Source organism: Carassius carassius, chromosome 48 (assembly GCF_963082965.1).
Source record: "Carassius carassius chromosome 48, fCarCar2.1, whole genome shotgun sequence".
Taxonomy (NCBI): Eukaryota; Metazoa; Chordata; class Actinopteri; order Cypriniformes; family Cyprinidae; genus Carassius; species Carassius carassius.
The window spans coordinates 17,784,184-17,806,067 of NC_081802.1; the positions used below are offsets into that span (position 1 = coordinate 17,784,184).

General features: G+C 44.7%; 1 protein-coding gene across 3 annotated transcripts in view; it reads right to left on the reverse strand.

The window, feature by feature from the left end:
- Nucleotides 1-5,753: 5,753 nt before the first annotated feature.
- The window catches only part of LOC132131193 (metabotropic glutamate receptor 7-like), a 235,591-nt gene continuing 219,460 nt past the window's right edge, over nucleotides 5,754-21,884 (reverse strand). For 2 of the 3 annotated variants that reach the window (XM_059543192.1, XM_059543190.1), the window contains one exon: nucleotides 5,754-6,013. In XM_059543192.1, the coding sequence (XP_059399175.1) occupies nucleotides 5,964-6,013 (50 nt within the window). In that variant the 3' untranslated portion in view covers nucleotides 5,754-5,963. Of the gene's footprint in view, nucleotides 6,014-21,625; nucleotides 21,648-21,884 lie in introns of all 3 variants that reach the window. The other variant, XM_059543191.1, reaches the window with a different exon arrangement.

Sequence of the window (21,884 nt, forward strand, 5' to 3'; positions counted from 1 at the left end):
GCAGGGATGCTGGTTTAAGATGGTTTAAGCAGGACCTTTGCTGGTTTGAGCTGGTCCTCAACTGGTACGACCAGCTTAAGACCAGCACATGACCAGCTAAGAACCAGCATAACCTCCTGTAAATGCTGTTTTTTTTTAAACAGAGAGATTGTAAGCAAGTGTATCAACATGTTAAGTGGTTAGCCAACTAGCTTTGCATATACTGTTCATTAGCAGATTAACTTTACAGCATAGCTAATGGATAACATATAGCTAACTCCTTAGCCCACATTACTAGCTGATTAGACTGCTCGATCTCAACAGCATTACTTGATTAGTCTGTTAACATAACCACTGCTACTTTAAACAAACATTATTTTTGATTGTAAGGAAAACATAAATAAATCATAAATTCGGATTAAAATTTAAACCAGCTCAACAGGATTTTATAACTAACTTCTCATTCCGACTGGCTGGTTTTATGCACAGGTTCTTACTAGTCCTTTAACCCTATTCATTGCATATTATGTTATGCAAGCTATAAAAGTCCAAATGTAAGACTTTTGCTGTTCTTTATTATCAGTTAGTTTGTAAGATAAGCATAAGACAAGTGCACTGACTTGAAAGATAACTTGTAAACATACAGTCAGTAGATAAGCTTTCTAGCTTATACAGCCAGTTGATTAGCCTGTTGTCTTAACCTGATAGCACACATACATCTCAGAGACATCTATTTGATGTGTGCATTTACATCTCCAAGACGTATTGTTTAGAGTGTTTGCTCATCTGCAATACGTCTATAGGACGTCTCCTTTTAGATGTCAAATATATGTCTATTAGATGTCTATAAGATGTTTATGATTTGAAATGTATGCAAAACTGACATCTGAAAGACGTTTGTCAGACGTTTGTAGACAGCAGATGCTTTTCAGATCAACAGATCTTTAACAGACGTCTTGCAGACGTACGTGTGCTATCTATAGCTCAGCCTGCTAGCTTAATTTGTCAGTTAAGCAAGTGCATCAACTCAGCTAGTAGGTTGGTTGACTAGCCTTGCATACACAGAGTAGATTAGCTTTTATCTTATATGGAAAAATGAATTATCATACAGCTAACTTATTAGCCTGCTAGCTTAGCCCACTGCTAGCTAATTAGACTGTTAAATTAAAATACATTTAACCAACTAGCCTGCTAACATAGCTAACTGTTACAAACAACTATATATATATATATATATATATATATATATATATATATATATATATATATATATATATATATATACAGTGAAATTCATAAATTCTGATTCAAACCAAAACATGATATTTCTCAAAGTAATAACCTCAAATGTGTCCTTAATGTATAGACTGAGCCATGACATTTTCTGCGGCGTAAACAAGTCAAAAATCTGTTAGCACACAGCCATGACAGTAATTTAGCAAATGTATTTTGCAAGCCACACAGATTTCCTTCCTTCAGAATTAAATACACTTTAGACTTTCTCTCTCCAGCTGAGACTGAAAGCCATTTGTCTGTCATTATCTTCCAGGCCTGAGCTTCAGCACACAACTCCTTCTGCTGAAAGTACAGCGCTTGTCAACCACACAAACACCCGTTTGCTGACGCTCCATCAATCAAACACAGCTTTGATCCCATTTTTTAATTCAGAAGATGCTTTCCAACACTAAAATTTAAACAGAAGAGTTTCCATCACTGTCCCATGTGGGACGAGGCTTACGTAAGTCTGAACTATATTTACAACTACAAAAAACTACAACATTTAAATTCAAGCCACCCCCCCATAGACATTTATAAATATATGTGACCCTGGACCACAAAACCAGTCGTACGTGAAACTGAGATTTAAACATCATCTAAAAGCTGGATAAATAAGCTTTCCATTGATGTATGGTTTATTAGGATCAGACAATATTTGGTTGAGATACAACTATTTGAAAATCTGGAAACTGAGGGTTCAAAAAAATCAAAATACTGAGAAAATCACCTTTAAAGTTGTCCAAATGAATTCTTAGCAATGCATATTAGGTTACTAATCAAAAATTAAGTTTTGAAATATTTACAGTAGGAAATTTACAAAATCATGGAACATGATATTTACTACATATCCCAATGATTTTTGGCATTACAAAATGAAAAATCTATAATTTTGACCCATACAAGGTTTTTTATTTTATTTTTTTTGCTATTGCTAAAAAAAATACCCCATCCTATAAATCACAAGCATTTTCCATCCATCCATCTTCTTCCGCTTATCCGGGGCCGGGTCGCGGGGGCAGCAGTCTAAGCAGAGAACCCCAGACTTCCCTCTCCCTAGACACTTCCTCCAACTCTTCTGGGGGGACACCGAGGCGTTCCCAGGCCAGCCGGGAGACATAGTCTCTCCAGCGTGTCCTAGGTCTTCCCCGGGGTCTCCTCCTAGTGGGACGCGCCCGGAACACCTTCCCGGGAAGGCGTCCAGGAGGCATCCGGAACAGATGCCCAAGCCACCTCAGCTGGCCCCTCTCGATGTGGAGGAGCAGCGGCTCTACTCTGAGCTCCTCCCGGGTGACTGAGCTTCTCACCCTATCTCTAAGGGATCGCCCAGCCACCCTGCGGAGAAAGCTCATTTCGGCTGCCTGTATCCGGGATCTTGTCCTTTCGGTCATGACCCAAAGGTCATGACCATAGGTGAGAGTAGGAAAGTAGATTGACCGGTAAATCGAGAGCTTCGTCCTTGCGTCTCAGCTCTTTCTTCACCACGACAGACCGGTACATCGACCGCATTACTGCAGAAGCTGCACCGATCCGTCTGTCAATCTCCCGTTCCATCCTTCCCTCACCCGTGAACAAGACCCCAAGATACTTAAACTCCTCCACTTGAGGCAGGAACTCTCCACCAAACTGAAGTGGGCAAGCCACCCTTTTCCGACTGAGGACCATGGCCTCGGATTTGGAGGTGCTGATTCTCATCCCAGCCGCTTCACACTCGGCTGCAAACCGTCCCAGTGCATGCTGAAGGTCCTGGCTTGATGAGGCCAACACGACAACATCATCTGCAAAGAGCAGAGATGAAATCGTGTTGTCACCAAACCTGACCCCCTCCGGCCCCTGGCTGCGCCTAGAAATTCTGTCCATAAAAATCATGAACAGAACCGGCGACAAAGGGCAGCCCTGCCGGAGTCCAACACGCACCGGGAACAAGTCTGACTTACTGCTGGCAATACGAACCAAGCTCCTGCTCTGGTCGTACAGGGACCGGATAGCCCTTAGAAAAGGGCCCCAGACCCCATACTCCCGGAGCACCCTCCACAGGCCGCCGCGAGGGACACAGTCGAATGCCTTCTCCAAATCTACAAAGCACATGTGGACTGGTTGGGCAAACTCCCATGAACCCTCCAGCACCCTGTAGAGGGTATAGAGCTGGTCCAGTGTTCCACGGCCTGGACGAAAACCACACTGTTCCTCCTGAATCCGAGGTTCTACTATTGGCCGGATTCTCCTCTCCAGTACCCTGGCATAGACTTTCCCAGGGAGGCTGAGAAGTGTGATCCCCCTGTAGTTGGAACACACCCTCCGGTCCCCCTTCTTAAAAAGAGGGACCACCACCCCGGTCTGCCATCCCAGAGGCACCGTCTCCGACTGCCACGCGATGCTGCAGAGGCGTGTCAGCCAAGACAGCCCCACAACATCCAGAGACTTGAGGTACTCAGGGCGGATCTCATCCACCCCCGGTGCCTTGCCACCGAGGAGTTTCTTGACTACCTCGGTGACTTCAGCTTGGGTGATGGACGAGTCCACATCTGAGCCCTCAGCCTCTGCTTCCTCAATGGAAGACGTGACAGCGGGATTGAGGAGATCCTCGAAGTATTCCTTCCACCGTCCAACGACATCCCCAGTTGAGGTCAACAGCTCCCCACCTCTACTGTAAACAGCGTTGGTAGGGCACTGCTTCCCTCTCCTGAGGCGCCGGACGGTTTGCCAGAATCTCTTCGAGGCCGACCGATAGTCCTTCTCCATGGCCTCACCGAACTCCTCCCAGGCCCGAGTTTTTGCCTCCCTAACCACCCAGGCTGCAGTCTGCTTGGCCTGCCGGTACCTGTAAGCTGCCTCAAGAGTCCCACAAGCCAACCAGGCCCGATAGGACTCCTTCTTCAGCTTGACGGCATCCCTTACTTCCGGTGTCCACCACCGGGTTCGGGGATTGCCGCCTCGACAGGCACCGGAGACCTTACGGCCACAGCTCCGAGCGGCCGCTTCGACAATGGAGGTGGAGAACATGGTCCACTCGGACTCAATATCTCCAGCCTCCCTCGGGATCCGGTCGAAGCTCTGCCGGAGGTGGGAGTTGAAGATCTCTCCAACAGGACTCGGCCAAATGTTCCCAGCATTTTGTATAGTATGTTATTTAGCATAATATAAAAATATATACTTTATTATTTTTTTTTAACTGACCTATAAACCACAAGAATATAATATAATATAGCAATTAAATAACAAAATTAAATATATTTTACTATATTTGAATTCCATTATATGGTGCCCTTAGCTCCAAAGTGATCATTCATGTTCTGTAAACTAAGAATTGGCTTATTTTTAGTTTTCTATATTGAGAGCCATTTTAATGAAATAATAAATTTAAGCATGCAAATGCAAGATCAATAATATAATGATAATAATAGTAATAAAAAATAACCAAATGGTTTTATTTCATGTTGGTACATTCTTGGACAACACCACATTATAGTTGCATGAGTGGCCAAACATAAAAGTCTTCCACAATATCAGCACAAAAGCAGCAAGGGCAACATGAATATACTTAGTACAAACAGTATAAAACATACATGCTTTTTATTAATTTTTTCCTAGATTTTTTTTTCTTTGAAATATATATTCATATCCTTTGCACATTTCTCCATAAGTTCCAGGGCAGTTAAAAATTCCAAGACAAATTAAAGCCATATTCTGCCTTGAGTGAGTGGATGTCTAAGAAATTCATGAAGGAAAAACTAGATAAATCAATTAAGGCTTGCAAAATTATCTGTAAACAGGCCATTGTGAGATAACTGTGGTGAAAGTTTCATTTACTTCAACATCGAACATATCAAGCATGCATTGACAACTGCTACGTGAACACTTTCTTTAAAAAAGAAAAACCATCGTCACTGGGGTGTAGACACCAATGCAACATCTCTCAAAGTCACTAAAAACACAGTCGATGGTCTACAAACCCTTACGAACATGGTGGGAATGTCGAAAAATGTGACACGTTTATCATGTTAAACGGCGAAAACCAACGGAATTCCTCAAAATAAAGAAACAATATTCCAGGAATGAGATCTCAAAGAGAAGAATATGGCTCTAATACAATGTGCATCCAGAAAAGGCAAGGAAAACCAAAGAAAAAATGCTCAACTGAAACACAAAAACAGCAAAAGGAAACTGAAATGCTGAGAGAACCACACAAAGTCACTCAGAAAACCCCCAAAACTTGCAGTTTGGAAGTGAATGTAAAGATGAGGAGGACCACGAGGCCCAGCATTCCAAAGCCATGTTGATTCATCAGCGTCCTGAAGAAAGTCTGTGATGGAGAGTCAGAAGAAATGCCTCGTCGAAGGTCCATCACGCCAAGTGTACCCTCAATCATCTGACTGATGGTCAGTAATGTTGTGCCAATGTTACACCCCATCAGTTTCCTCCGTCAGAAAAAATTAAAAATGTAAATCCTCCAGTTGTAATTCCTGTTACTTTTTTTGTAGATGTCAGGTTATTTCAGGTTATTTTTTGGGGTGGTTTCGCTGTGTTATGTTTCTTAAAGGTGTTGAAAACCAACTGATATCCTCTGTCATTGGTTTAGCTGAGGGCCCAATCACTGTCCTGGACCTCAGACAAAATAAGGATGGAAACAGAGGGACACTGAAAGCTTTTTCCCGCTTTCCAAGAGTAACCAGGAAGTACCATCGATCACCTTCCTCCTGTGATGGCCTTCAGATCACAAGGTCATTGTAGCTCACGTATTTCTTCTTTGCAGCCAGACCTGCAAGGAGAGAAAGATGAAAAATAGCTTTTCATTTGACATTCCTTCCTTTTTTCTTGCTGAAAATGAAAGGAATTAATTGATTCCTGTCAGGAGGACACTTTTTAGGACATGAGGTTTGTTGGTATGGAACAGGAAACCTCCACAATCAGATGATTAAAGCCATTAAAATGCCATATATATAAATTATTTACCTAATGTACTCTTTATTAAATAGATAAATAAAAATAAAATAATAAGTAAATTATTAAATGTATTTGATACTGAAATAACACAGTAATGTGTTGTCATTTTGATCCCCATTGTTACTAAGTGATTAATTACTGTAATTCAATTTATATCCCATTTTCCAAAGGTAAGAGATTACTCTTACTATATTTAATTACAGTTACTTCTGATGCAATTGCATTAAATACTATATATGCTATTTAAGAATTCTGTGTATAAAACAAATAGTGGATGTAACATCAAAATGTAACATCTAATGTTATAATTTATATTTTAAATGTGACCTCCCTTTAAATACTTTGTATAATGTATGCAATTAGATATGATTTATTTAAAAGAATTATGACCAGTTTCATGTCTATCCTTGGATTGCTCAACTGGAAGAGGTTAATATGAGATTTATAAGCTAATTAGTAATAATTAATGCAAATACTTTTAAGAGACAGTAATTAGTAGAGTAATATACTTACTGTCTTGAATATGTAATTAGTAAGTCATTACTTTTTTTTAAAACTTAACCAGCACAGTTGATCACATTACACTTGGTGTTCTGGATGGTTGCCAGGGTTATCTGAGTGGTTGTTATGTGATCTGAGTGGTTGCCATGGTGTATTCATAGGTTGCAAGGGTTTTTGTGGGTTGCTAGAATTTTCTGTATGGTTGCTAGGATGTTCTAGGTGGTTACACTGGTGTTCTGGGTGGTTGATTGTTTTTGAGAGATTGGTGGAAGGTTGCTAGGGTGCTTTAGGTGGTTACTATGGTTTTATGGGTGGTTGCTATTATGTTACAAATGAAATCCTTGGTTGTTCTGTGTATATGCTGTTGATAGAAGGTTGCTAGGGTGTTCTGAGATGTTGACAGATGGTTGCTAGTGTGTTCTGGATGGTTGCCAGGGTTATCTATGTGGTTGTTATGTGATCTGAGGGGTTGCCATAGTGTATTGTCAGGTTGCAAGGGTTTTTCCGGGTGGTTGCTAGAATGTTCTGGATGGTTGCTAGGGTGTTCTAGGTGGTTACTCTAGTGTTCTGGGTGGTTGCTTGTTTTTGAGAGACTGGTTGAAGGTTGCTAGGGTGCTTTAGGTGGTTGCTATGGTCTTCTGGGTGCTTTAAGATGTTGCTAGGTGGTTACAAGGATGTTCCATGTGCATTGCCTGGGTGTTCTGGGTGTTTGCTGGAGTGTTTTGCGATGTTGCTGGGTGGTTGCTATGTGTTGTGAGTGCCTGCCAGGGAGTTAAAGGTGGATTTCAGGATGTCCTGGGTGGTTGCTAGGGTATTTTGTTTGCTAGATGGTTAGGTGTGGTTGCTTTGGTGTTTGAACGGCTGCTAGGTGGTTGCTAGGATGATCTGAGTGTGTTGCTAGGGTGTTCTGGGTGATTTCTATGGTGAGTTGGGCAGTTGCTATGGTGTTCCAAGTGATTACAAGAGCAATCTAAGATGTTACTAAGGTTTTATGTGTGATTTGAAGGGCATTGGTATGCTAATACCTGCAGTATTTAATATTTTAGTACTTATGGTAAGGTGATTTGAAAAATCCCTAACCCAAAGTCTGAGTATGTTAAACTCACATAAAGGTAAATTGACTGTGTTTGTTATGTGATGGAAAGCAAGTTAAGATTAAAAATCAGATGAATACACAAAATATGTGAATAAGGCAGAAGTCTTATGTAAGAAGCCCTCAAATATCTACAGTCATAACAGCGTGACCTTCACATGCAGTTTCCGATGTGTCTATGTAACTAAATGTCTCCCGTGTCTAATTACAGTGCATATCCACGCATGTGTTCTGTGCTCTTTTGCATGTAAATTCACTTCTAAATATGTAATAGTAAAGGTCACTGTGGCTTTTAGTCAGAAGCCCCTTCAGTATTTGAGTTAAATGTCACTCCAACAGCCATCTATTTAGAAATGTGGCCTTGACGAATGTAGATTGAGGAAAGTGCTCTCAATATGCAAATACAAACATAAATACATTATAATACACATAATAGGAGTCAGAAGGATTAACTAGAGGTTGCTAAGTGGTTGAGAGGGCTCTTCTGGGTGGTTGCAAGGTTGTTATATGTGGTTTCTATGGTGTTCTGAGAAGTTAGTAGGTGGTTTCTACAGTGTTCTGAGTGGTTACTAGGGTGTTCTAGGTGGTTAATATGGTGTTTTTTTTACAGTAATTTCTAATTTATTTGGTTCTACAGTGTGCGCTGATTTTTATTTTATTGAAACTTTGTGTAATTTATTTCTTTTATTTTACATCAAGGTGTATGCCTTGCCTCCATGCCTTCTTATTCGCTTTGCTAATAAGCATATGTTTCTCATTCATTATATATATATATATATATATATATATATCCAAGGAAACCTGGCTAGTAAAAATATGTTTTACAAACAATAATGCAGCAGTTACATAAAAATGGTTTTACAAACAATAATGCGACAATAATGCCAAAATTATATTCAAAATGGTTTTACAAAGGCTATCATTAAAATTACGTCACATAATGCAACTGCATAACAGTGGCTTTATGAATGACAAAATGATAATGATTTTGCATAAATCAATATTTATGAAAAAATGCAATAATTATGTAAATATGTACAAATTTAACCACAATGACTTCACACAACGTAAAAATGTGTTACAATTGTGTAATAATGCAAGAAGTGTAACAGTGCTTTTACCAACAATAACCTAACGATAACATTGCATGATTGAGTAATTATGCAATATCTAATTTAAACATGATAAAGTCAAGATTATTTTGAATAATGTGTAAAATTACATTATATATATATATATATATTACATTAGACAGTGCAATTTTTAAAGAATACAACAAAGATGAAAATATACATAAATATAGCTATGAAAGAATGAAATAAAAGTAAACAATAAACATATAAGAATACAATTTTTATTAAAGAAAAACATTTATATTGTAGAATTTAATATAGAACGCAAAATAATGTGCATGAAAGTGAACTGTAGCGTTAATGCAAAAGTTATGTAAAAAAAATTAAAATATGAATAATAGATTTACAATTTAATCTTATAATGCATTACAATAGTTTTATGAATGATAGCATGACAATTACGCGAGAATGGTTTTAAACGTAACATCACAATTACGTCACATAATGCATACAATTACAGAAAAAAAAAATGTTTGTATAAATGCTAACAAGACAATTATTTTGTATATTGTACTAGTTTCCTAGGAATGGTTATATTAACAATAGCATGACAATTACAAGGCATAATGCAATAATTGGGGGAGAATGGTTTTAAACACAATGTCACATTATGAAAATTATATACAAAATCTTTAATGAATAATAATTTTACAAATTGCAGTGCAAAAACAAAAACAGTGGTTTTATGAATTACAGAATTACAGTGCATAATGTAATATTTATAGTAACAATGAATTTGAACCTGATAATGATAGGATTATGTTGCATAATGTATTAAATTCTAAACTTAAAAAAGTTTGTTTTTTTATGCTAACAAGACAATTATGTTGCATATTTCAACAATTTCTTAGTAATGGTTTTATGACATAAAATGACGATTATGTTTCATAATGCAATAGTTATGTAAGAATGGTTTTAAACACAAAATATCTTCAATTATTGTGAAAATTATGTATGAATAGTACAAACAATACTATTCAAAATCATAGCATGACAATAACATTACAAAACGCAATAATTCTGTAAATATGAACTTAAACAATAATGTCACAATAAGGTTGCATTATGCATAAAATTATGTAAAAATATATTTTTTAAGCTGACAAGACAATTATGTTGCCAAATGCAACTATTTCTTGAGAATGGATTTTGTCAATGATAAAATGACACTTATATTGCATAATGCCAAAAACTACATTTACGAAGTAAAAAATGAGTAAATATATATATATATATATATATATATTAATATTATTATTAATAATAATGGCACAAAATAAAACAATTACATAAGAATAGTTTTATGAACAATTTACATAAAAAAGTCTGCCTTTTCTTCACAAATGAGGCTAAATTCTGGTCACTTTATCGCTATGAATCACTGTGAGTGCCAAAGAAAAGGGAAATAAATATCTAACAGACAAGAATAGCCTCTTTGCACAGGCTAATCTTTAAAATGGAAGGAAACATGTATAGTGTTCATTTATAATATTTTATCATGATATGGGTCATTGACATCAGTAATACTGCACATACTCTCTATTTTTGTGACAGTAAGGTTCAAGATATTGAACATGATGTTGAAAGCTCACACACACTCTTGTGTTTTGACGTCAATGTAAAATTAATAAATAACATGTCTAATGAATCATCACCGCTGTCAGAGCAAATCTAAATGTCGGTTTTGATGCAAACCATTGACAGTTGCATAAAATTCAGCCGTTTTATTTGACGTCAAAACTTCTTTCTTGAAGTCCGTTGTTATTCAGCCTCGCATATCAAATAGGCTGAATTTGCATGTCCCACCAAAATTGTTAGGAACAAGGGCGATGATTATTTACAGCTTCCGCTCTTGACATTGCCATCTTGGCTCAATAGATTTGTAGCGCCTGTTCCCTTGGGTGCCAGATATTTCAGGGTTCAGGATATTCATATGCATACATATCCATAAAAAATAATTTAGAGAGTCAGAGTGTGTTATATAGAGGAAGAGGGGGAGAGAAAGAACATAGATTGCACAGGGCCAACACAGATGTTTCACAGCTCCTTAGGGAGCTGCGGTGGGCAGAACCTGACTTTACCAAGTGAGACATGTTCCTGGGACCACATCTTTGTTGTCCCTTGAACAACATTGTGATTAGCCAATCAGATTTGAAGAACCAGTTTATAGATTTTGTGAAATTTATGCTTATAATCACTGTATGGTGCTTGTACATCAGTGTCATTCGTCTGTAATTTCCTCTGATTTTAGGGAAGATTCATTATTAAGGTTAGGTTTAGGTGTAGGGATATGGTCAAGAATACATTTTTGGAGTAAAATGTTGTTCCAGGGTCAACTAAATATGTTGACCTAGGAACACATCTAACTCAGCAAAATAAGGACGTGCGCTGCGGTGGAGTCTGCCATGCCATCACAATGGCACAGTGGGGCTTGCGTTTGAAGCTTGGGATCTTCCATGTGTCATCAGATTAGCACTGACAGTAAAGTTTACCTTTTCATAACTATGTTCAGCTCTTGTTTAGACACTCTTTGGTTTCTTGGAAACATCAAATATGTATGAACAGGGATAAAAACAACGTTTAATGCTAATAATAAAAACAATGCTAAATGCTAATAATAAACTGATAACTGACAGAGATGAAACAGGGATAAAAACATTAAATACTAATATATATATATATATATATATATATATATATATATAGATGTCACAAGGTGACGATCTTTAGGGGCGGAACCAAAATTCGGGAAGTTTGGTTCCGCCCGGAAGTGTTTCCGCCCGGACCGGAAAAACAGAACACCGGAACTTCCGGTAGCGCCGTAAGAAGGAAAATCAGGGAATTCGATGCACCTGTGCCTAGTTAGGGACAGCGGTTGGTGATTGGAGGATACGCTGGACAAGGCAGTACTTAAGGCCAAGTTATTTCACAGTCTAGGAAGCTCTCTTTGGTGTGTGTGAAGCACTGGGTTGTGCCCGTCTTGGTACGCTGCTGGTAGCTGTCTAACTCTCTCTCTCCCTCAGGCTGGAATTGTATGATTGTGAAGACATCGCGAACCTTAAAGGTTGAGAAGTGAACAGATTATACGGCGAACTGAGACGACGTGAAAAAGGGGATTGGAAGTGGCATTGATGTGAGTACTAAGAGCCAGTCGAAAGTGCCCTGTATATTGACCTGGCGTTGTGTAGATCTCTCCAGGAGGAGGAGGGTGGCCCTACCCCTAATATAGTGTGGTGGGAGAGCCGAAGGAATACTTATTGAAGTAGTCGCAACGACGACATCACTAGCTAGGCCGCATATTCCATCGCCAGATCCGAACCAAGCGAAGTGAAGGAAGACGGGTGTCCTTTCCGTACACTGAGTGTGGTGGGTGAGTCTTCGTGCTGTGAAAACCTATAATTTTGACGTGGTGTTGTATATTGCTGTGGGCTGCTGTGTATTGCCGTGTGTCCTGTCAGATAAACCCCCGCCTTCACGCACTTCGGCGTGGGAGGACAAGGAGATTGCTGGTCCTGGCCTAGTTCAGTACAGTATATGTTGTGAGCGTGCTTCAGATCTCCGGAGATAGCACGGTACGCTGTGTCCAGCCCAGAGGTGAAAGCCATCCAAAGCAGAGTAACTGTGTTTTGTGTCTAAGTTGATACCTGTGGAGAGGAAAGGAAAGAGAGTGAGTAACACAAGGAGAAACAGAGGAAACCTGTACTTACAGTGCGCTGTGTTCAGCCCAGAGGTGAGAGCCATTCAAAGCAAACTAACGGTGCTATTGTGCCCAAGTTGATATCTGTGGAGAGAAAAGGAGAGAGAGGGAATAACACGAGGAGGAATAGAGCGAACCCTGTACTTACAGTACGCTGTGTCCAGCCCAGAGGTGAGAGCCATTCAAAGCAAACTAACTGTGCTATTGTGCCCAAGTTGATACCTGTGGAGAGAAAAGGAGAGAGAGTGAATAACACGAGGAGGAATAGAGCGAACCCTGTACTTACAGTACGCTGTGTCCAGCCCAGAGGTGAGAGCCATTCAAAGCAAACTAACTGTGCTATTGTGCCCAAGTTGATACCTGTGGAGAGGAAAGGAGAGAGAGAGTGAATAACACGAGGAGGAATAGAGCGAACCCTGTACTTACAGTACGCTGTGTCCAGCCCAGAGGTGAGAGCCATTCAAAGCAAACTAACTGTGCTATTGTGCCCAAGTTGATACCTGTGGAGAGAAAAGGAGAGAGAGTGGGTAACACGAGGAGAGACTGAGGGAACCTGTACTTACGCCGCTGCCTGTGGAGAAAGAGAAAGCGAGTGAGCACCCAAGGAACGAACTGTGTGAACCAGTACTTACTGTGAGCTGTAATCAGCGAAGAGGTGAGAGCAAAACCAAGCTGAACTAACTGTGCCTGTGTGTCCCAGCCGCTGCCTGTGGAGAAAGAGAAAGCGAGTGAGCACCCAAGGAACGAACTGTGTGAACCAGTACTTACTGTGAGCTGTAATCAGCGAAGAGGTGAGAGCAAAACCAAGCTGAACTAACTGTGCCTGTGTGTCCCAGCCGTTGCCTGTGGAGAAAGAGAAAGAGCGTGAGCACCCAAGGAACGAACTGGGTGAATCAGTACTTACTGTGAGCTGTAATCAGCGAAGAGCTGTTGCCTGTGGAGGAAGAGAAAGAGAGTGGGCACCTCGAGAACGAACTGAGTGAACCAGTACTTACCGTGAGCTGTATTCAGCGAAGAGGAGGAAGAAGGAGGGCGCTACGGATACCTAAGACTCAGGCCGGGGCCCGAGCCCCACGCCCCGGATCCCCGTGGCCCCCTTGCTCCCTGACCTCTTCCCGGCCATAGCCCATCTGGAGGGCCGAGTCAGAGTTTAGTTTTAATTGCCCTTTCCCTATTCCCTAAGCTATTTTTAAATATTTAAATAAAGATTGTTTTATCACTTACTTGTTCTCGTGTTGCTTGGCCATTGGGTCGGGTTTGGGGACCTCCTCGAGGTGGAAGTTGAGAAGGGGTGTGGCTTAGTTAAAGCATAGCCAGCCCCTGGGTGTGACAGATTTGGCGCAGTCGGCAGGATTTCCACCTCGAGTTGAGTAACCAAGGTCGTCCAATGACCGACAACGCGGGGCTTTCAGCCCAACCCCGTGCCATGCCCGTTTTTATGGGGAGCCCCTGGATTCAAAAATATGGGGGGACAGAATCCGAGGTACGATTGTCTGAATGGAAGGCTCAACTAGAGTACTTGGCCGACCTACAGGGCCTTAGTGCAGCCCAGCGGCTTCAATTTGTGTTAAACTCCCTGGATGGAGAAGCGCGGCGAGAGGTGCATGCCGCCCCCGAAGCCGTTAGAGCCAACGCCCAAACCGTGTTCCAGTTCCTCACTGAACAGTATGGTGACCACATCCCCGTAGCTGTCCTTCGCTCCCAGTTCTTCAATTGTAAGCAGGGCCCCCGCCAACCGATTAGAGCTTTCGCCCTGAGGTTGCGAGAGCAATTCGCCCGACTACAGACCCGTCGGGACCACGGGTTGGGAGATGGAGAGACTCTATTGCGGGACCAGTTTCTTCTGGGGTTGAAGGAGGGTCCGGTGAGACAGAGCCTACGTATCCAGTTTCGAAGGGACCCGGGTCTTACGTTCGAAGATCTGAAGAAAGAGGCACTGGCCCTGGAAGGTGATGAGACTGAGGTGAGTGGTTCCCCAGTGTGTGCGGTTGTCAGTGAAGTAGCACCAGCACAACCCGGAGGCCCTGACTGGAAGCAAGCACTGAAGGCTGAACTTTTGAAAGATGTCCGCGATCAGATGTCTGAACTGTCTAAAGCCCTCGTAGGAGAATTGCGCCAAGGACGGGCGCGGGAGGAACCACGGCCGGCGCCCCGAGACCGAGTGTACTCAGAGGGAGGCCGAGAGCCGTTCAGGCGCCCGAACCACTTTAACCGGCCCCGTTTCGAATGGGACGAGCAAGGGCGACCCATCTGCAACCGCTGTGGCAAACCAGGTCACTATAGCCGCCAGTGTGGGCCCCGCAGGGCGTCAGAAGGGGGTTTTTAGGTCGGCCGGCCACTGTGGGTCGTGTGGCCGGGACCCCTCGAGAAGACCCTGGAAGAGGATATGGCTCTAGGAGCCAGATGATTGGGCGTAGCCCCGTGGCGAAGGTGAGAGTGTGCGGCAAGGAGATTCAATGCCTGGTAGACACAGGCTCCCAAGTGACGTTGTTTGCTGAGAGTTTATCCGAAGAAGTGTTTGGGAAACAAGGGGCACCAGGGGCGGAGGCCCCCTGGCTTACTCTGAAGGGCGCAAACGGCCTCGACATCCCATATATTGGCTACCGATTGACGGACCTAGAGGTTCACGGAGTGATGGTCCCCCAGAAAGGTGTGATTATCGTGCAAGACCATTGTCTGGGTGCACATCGAGCCCTGTTGGGCATGAATGTCCTCGCTGATTGCTGGGAAGAGCTATTTCGGGCTAGGCCCGTATCGAAGATACCACCTGCAGAGAGGCCCAAGTGGGAGTGTGTGGTAGCTGACTGTCGAAGGGTGCAAATGAGCCAAGTCCGCAGGGAACAGGAAGAGGTAGGAAGAGTGATGTGTCGTTTTGCTTTGTCTGTCCCCGCAAAAAGTGAGGCTGTTGTGTGGGCGCGAGTACCGCCCCGAAGAGCGGGCCCAGAAGAGTGGGTGCTGGTGGAGCCCCATGTGGATTGTCCACAAGTGGAAGTGGCACGAGGACTATCGACGGTCCGGCGGGGGAGAGTCCCCGTGAGGATACGGAATGTACATCCATACGCGGTGCAACTACATCGGCACCAACGATTAGCCCGTCTGACAACGGTTACATCCCACCAAGTAAGGGAAGAGAGGGATATTAGTTTTCGTCAGGTGTGCCCCACTGTCATCGAGGTGGCCCTGACACAAGTAGACACCCCATGGGGTGGTATGGAGAGGAGTGTGCCGAGCCACCTGGCGGGTGAGTCGTTACAAGGGGAGGATTTAGAGCAGGCACAGACACAGAAGTTACAGGCCCTCCTTCGGAGATGGCAGCATGTGTTCGCCACCCACGATGAAGACTACGGATGCACCCAGGTGGTACAACATCATATACCTACCGGGGATGCAGGGCCCAGCCGGGAGAGGTATCGCCCAATTCCGCCCACTTTGTATACCGAGGTACGTACACTCCTGCAAGGCATGCTGAAGCAAGGAGTTGTTAGGGAAAGCAGCAGCCCGTGGGCGGCCCCCATAGTGCTGGTGCAAAAGAAGACGGGGGCTTGGAGATTCTGCGTGGACTACCGTAAGCTGAACCTCGTGACTAAGAAAGACGCTTTCCCTTTGCCACGGATCGAAGATTCGCTTGCCAGCCTCACGCAGTCGGCATGGTACTCTACCCTAGATTTGGCCAGTGGCTACTGGCAGGTGCAGGTGGCCGAAGCAGACCGGGAGAAGACTGCCTTTACAACCCCGTTTGGACTATTTGAATGGGACCGGATGCCTTTCGGGCTCTGTAACGCTCCGGCCACCTTCCAGCGGCTGATGCAGCGGTGCTTGGGAGGTCAGTTAATGGAGTCAGTATTAGTTTACCTGGATGATGTGATTGTCTACTCCCCAGATTTTGATTCACACCTGAGGCACCTCGAGGAAGTCTTTCGGGCCATGGAGAAGTACGGATTGAAACTACAGCCCAATAAGTGTCACTTACTACGGAGAGAAGTCAACTTTCTGGGCCACGTGGTCAGTGCGGCTGGAGTGTCCGTAGATCCTGGAAAGGTATCGGCCGTGAAGGACTGGAAGGCCCCGAGGACAGTGAGGCAAGTGCGATCCTTTTTAGGATTTGTGGGATACTATAGGCGTTTCATAAAGGACTTTTCAAAAATTGCTAAACCCCTTAATCAGTTGCTGGTTGGCACAGGTCGTAACCGGGGCCGGGGGTCGCCCAACGTAGACTGGGATGCAAATTGTGAGTCGGCGTTCCAGACATTGAAGCAGGAGCTGCTACAGGCCCCTATCTTGGCATACGCAGATTTCACAAAACCATTCCTTTTGTATACAGATGCCAGCAATCTCGGGCTGGGAGCGGTGTTGGCTCAACGGCAGGACGGAGTTGAGAGGGTCATCGCGTACGCCAGCCGGAGCCTCCACCCAGCCGAGAGGAACGATGCGAACTATAGTTCTTTCAAATTGGAGCTGCTGGCGTTGAAGTGGGCCCTAAGTGAGAAATTTAAAGACTACCTCTGGGGTGCCAAGGTGACGATCATTACAGACAATAACCCATTAGTACACTTACAGACGGCGAAGCTGGGAGCCGTGGAGCAGCGGTGGGTGGCCCAACTGGCCAACTTTGACTATCAACTACAGTACCGACCAGGGCGTGAACACATGAACGCGGACGTCCTCTCAAGGCTGCCCGAAGCGGAAAGCCCCGGAGGGGCCAGCCCGGAGGAGGGCTATATGGTAGGAGCAGTAGAGGCACCAGGCAGCAGACAAGAGGCCGTGCCTGAGAACTGGGGATGGGATCCCCGTCGGTGGAGGGAGAGACAGGCCAGGGATCAAGATGTGCGGCTGGTAAGAGAATGGCTGGAACAGGGCCGACGGCTGACGCCAGCGGAGAGGTTAGCCCAGACGGATACTGGGAGGAGGCTGCTGGGGCAATGGGACAGGCTGGAGCTGAGAGATGGCGTTTTGTGCAGAAGGGTCAGTGACCCGAAGTTGGGCGAAGAAGTACGCCAGATCGTGGTACCCGCAGATGAGGTAACGGCTTTAGTTTCGGCGTACCACAACCAGTTGGGGCATCAGGGACAGGAGAGGACCGTGTCCCTGCTTAGGAGATTCTTCTTTTGGCCCGGGCTAGAGGCATCGGTGCACGCCCTAATTCAAGCTTGCCCGAGATGCATATTGTTTAAGTCCAGACGGGAGGTCCGAGCGCCAATGGTACCCATCCATGCGAAGGCCCCCCTTCATATCATGGCTATGGACTTCTTGACACTGGGCCGACCACGAGATCGCTACCAGAACATCTTGGTAATAACGGATTTGTTCACAAAGTACGCTTGGGCTATCCCCACCCTCGACCAGACTGCAACCACCACCGCTACAGTTTTATGGCGGGCCGTCTTCCAGACGTTCGGATGCCCGGAGTTTCTGCACTCCGATCAAGGAGCCAACTTTGAGTCCAGGGTAATTAGAGAACTATGCCAGTTGTACGGTTGCACGAAAACTCACACCACTTCGTATCATCCTCAGGGGAACGGCGGCTGTGAGAGATTCAATCAGACCCTATTGGGGCTGCTGGGGACCTTGGACCAACAACGGCAGGACGATTGGGTGAGTGCCTTGCCAAACCTCCTACAGGCCTATAACAACAGTATACATAGTACTACGGGTTACGCTCCCACTTACCTGATGTTTGGCAGACACATACGAATGCCTACTGACCTGGTCCTAGGAGTGATAGCCGACCAAGAGGAAGCAAGTGTAACGGAGTGGGTGGGGCGCCATCACCAGCGCTTGCATTTCGCCTACGAGCAGGTGTCGAAAAGGATACAGACGGCAGGAGAGAAAAGTAAGCGGTTGTATGATCGGACTGCTAGAGAAGCCCCTCTACTGCCAGGAGAGAGGGTGTTGGTGAGAGATAATCGGCGGCAGGGGAAGGGGAAACTGAGTGACCGTTGGGAGGCCACCCCTTATGTAGTCTGCCGGCAGCAGAGGCCGGGGCAGCCGGTCTATACCATCCGGCCAGAAGGGAAGTCAGGCCCCGACCGTGTGGTGCACCGGAACATGATTCGCCCATGCCCTAACTACCCTGAAGCCGTGGAAGAAGTCCCCACGGAACCTGTACCAGCGGCCCCCTGGATTGAAGGTTGGGCTGTGGTACCAGGGAGACCCGTGGTGGCACCACCCCCGATCGCCCCGAGAGAACCAGAAGCAGCCCCTGAACAAGCTGAGCCCGATTCACCAGTGAGACGATCCCAGCGAGAGAACCGAGGCCGACCCCCTGCCCGCTATGGGGAGTGGACAGCCCGAGGACGTTCTAGGGACTAGAACGGATTGGCGGGGGAGGATGTCACAAGGTGACGATCTTTAGGGGCGGAACCAAAATTCGGGAAGTTTGGTTCCGCCCGGAAGTGTTTCCGCCCGGACCGGAAAAACAGAACACCGGAACTTCCGGTAGCGCCGTAAGAAGGAAAATCAGGGAATTCGATGCACCTGTGCCTAGTTAGGGACAGCGGTTGGTGATTGGAGGATACGCTGGACAAGGCAGTACTTAAGGCCAAGTTATTTCACAGTCTAGGAAGCTCTCTTTGGTGTGTGTGAAGCACTGGGTTGTGCCCGTCTTGGTACGCTGCTGGTAGCTGTCTAACTCTCTCTCTCCCTCAGGCTGGAATTGTATGATTGTGAAGACATCGCGAACCTTAAAGGTTGAGAAGTGAACAGATTATACGGCGAACTGAGACGACGTGAAAAAGGGGATTGGAAGTGGCATTGATGTGAGTACTAAGAGCCAGTCGAAAGTGCCCTGTATATTGACCTGGCGTTGTGTAGATCTCTCCAGGAGGAGGAGGGTGGCCCTACCCCTAATATAGTGTGGTGGGAGAGCCGAAGGAATACTTATTGAAGTAGTCGCAACGACGACATCACTAGCTAGGCCGCATATTCCATCGCCAGATCCGAACCAAGCGAAGTGAAGGAAGACGGGTGTCCTTTCCGTACACTGAGTGTGGTGGGTGAGTCTTCGTGCTGTGAAAACCTATAATTTTGACGTGGTGTTGTATATTGCTGTGGGCTGCTGTGTATTGCCGTGTGTCCTGTCAGATAAACCCCCGCCTTCACGCACTTCGGCGTGGGAGGACAAGGAGATTGCTGGTCCTGGCCTAGTTCAGTACAGTATATGTTGTGAGCGTGCTTCAGATCTCCGGAGATAGCACGGTACGCTGTGTCCAGCCCAGAGGTGAAAGCCATCCAAAGCAGAGTAACTGTGTTTTGTGTCTAAGTTGATACCTGTGGAGAGGAAAGGAAAGAGAGTGAGTAACACAAGGAGAAACAGAGGAAACCTGTACTTACAGTGCGCTGTGTTCAGCCCAGAGGTGAGAGCCATTCAAAGCAAACTAACGGTGCTATTGTGCCCAAGTTGATATCTGTGGAGAGAAAAGGAGAGAGAGGGAATAACACGAGGAGGAATAGAGCGAACCCTGTACTTACAGTACGCTGTGTCCAGCCCAGAGGTGAGAGCCATTCAAAGCAAACTAACTGTGCTATTGTGCCCAAGTTGATACCTGTGGAGAGAAAAGGAGAGAGAGTGAATAACACGAGGAGGAATAGAGCGAACCCTGTACTTACAGTACGCTGTGTCCAGCCCAGAGGTGAGAGCCATTCAAAGCAAACTAACTGTGCTATTGTGCCCAAGTTGATACCTGTGGAGAGGAAAGGAGAGAGAGAGTGAATAACACGAGGAGGAATAGAGCGAACCCTGTACTTACAGTACGCTGTGTCCAGCCCAGAGGTGAGAGCCATTCAAAGCAAACTAACTGTGCTATTGTGCCCAAGTTGATACCTGTGGAGAGAAAAGGAGAGAGAGTGGGTAACACGAGGAGAGACTGAGGGAACCTGTACTTACGCCGCTGCCTGTGGAGAAAGAGAAAGCGAGTGAGCACCCAAGGAACGAACTGTGTGAACCAGTACTTACTGTGAGCTGTAATCAGCGAAGAGGTGAGAGCAAAACCAAGCTGAACTAACTGTGCCTGTGTGTCCCAGCCGCTGCCTGTGGAGAAAGAGAAAGCGAGTGAGCACCCAAGGAACGAACTGTGTGAACCAGTACTTACTGTGAGCTGTAATCAGCGAAGAGGTGAGAGCAAAACCAAGCTGAACTAACTGTGCCTGTGTGTCCCAGCCGTTGCCTGTGGAGAAAGAGAAAGAGCGTGAGCACCCAAGGAACGAACTGGGTGAATCAGTACTTACTGTGAGCTGTAATCAGCGAAGAGCTGTTGCCTGTGGAGGAAGAGAAAGAGAGTGGGCACCTCGAGAACGAACTGAGTGAACCAGTACTTACCGTGAGCTGTATTCAGCGAAGAGGAGGAAGAAGGAGGGCGCTACGGATACCTAAGACTCAGGCCGGGGCCCGAGCCCCACGCCCCGGATCCCCGTGGCCCCCTTGCTCCCTGACCTCTTCCCGGCCATAGCCCATCTGGAGGGCCGAGTCAGAGTTTAGTTTTAATTGCCCTTTCCCTATTCCCTAAGCTATTTTTAAATATTTAAATAAAGATTGTTTTATCACTTACTTGTTCTCGTGTTGCTTGGCCATTGGGTCGGGTTTGGGGACCTCCTCGAGGTGGAAGTTGAGAAGGGGTGTGGCTTAGTTAAAGCATAGCCAGCCCCTGGGTGTGACAGATTTATATATATATATATATATATATATATATATATAAAATTTTGTAAAAAAATTACTGTGTATATGACACCTTGCCCTGTTTAGAATATTGTTGAATTAGGGCATAATGATACTTAACTGTAAATGTCTAAATATGCACAGTACAATAAACAAATTACCATTTTCCCAACAATAGTGCAGTATTGAGATGGATTTCATTCTCTAGTTCTTTTGAGTGACACTGTGGGATCGTCATCAAATTTTGATAAATGGTCAAAAAAGACTGATTAGAATTTCCACCTCGTCCTTTCCCTCAACGATTGTAAGTGAGAAAGGTCATAACCAAAGGTAGAAGATTCATTTGGTCTTACCTGATAAATTATGAGAATTAGCCTGTTGGAAAAAAGAAAAAAAAGAAAAGAAAAAACAGTACTTGGTGAGCTGTTTCTGATTGGTCCAACAGAAGCAAAGCAGAGATACTTATTGGTCCAAACAGCCATGAAATTAAATTTCAAGCTGGGTTTGAAGGTGGGTGTATTTTATTTTAGATCTGTTACTTTGGATATGCCATTTGTCCCATCTCAGAATGGCATATCTAATAATGTGGGAAAGCATTGCCACTGTCAGGGA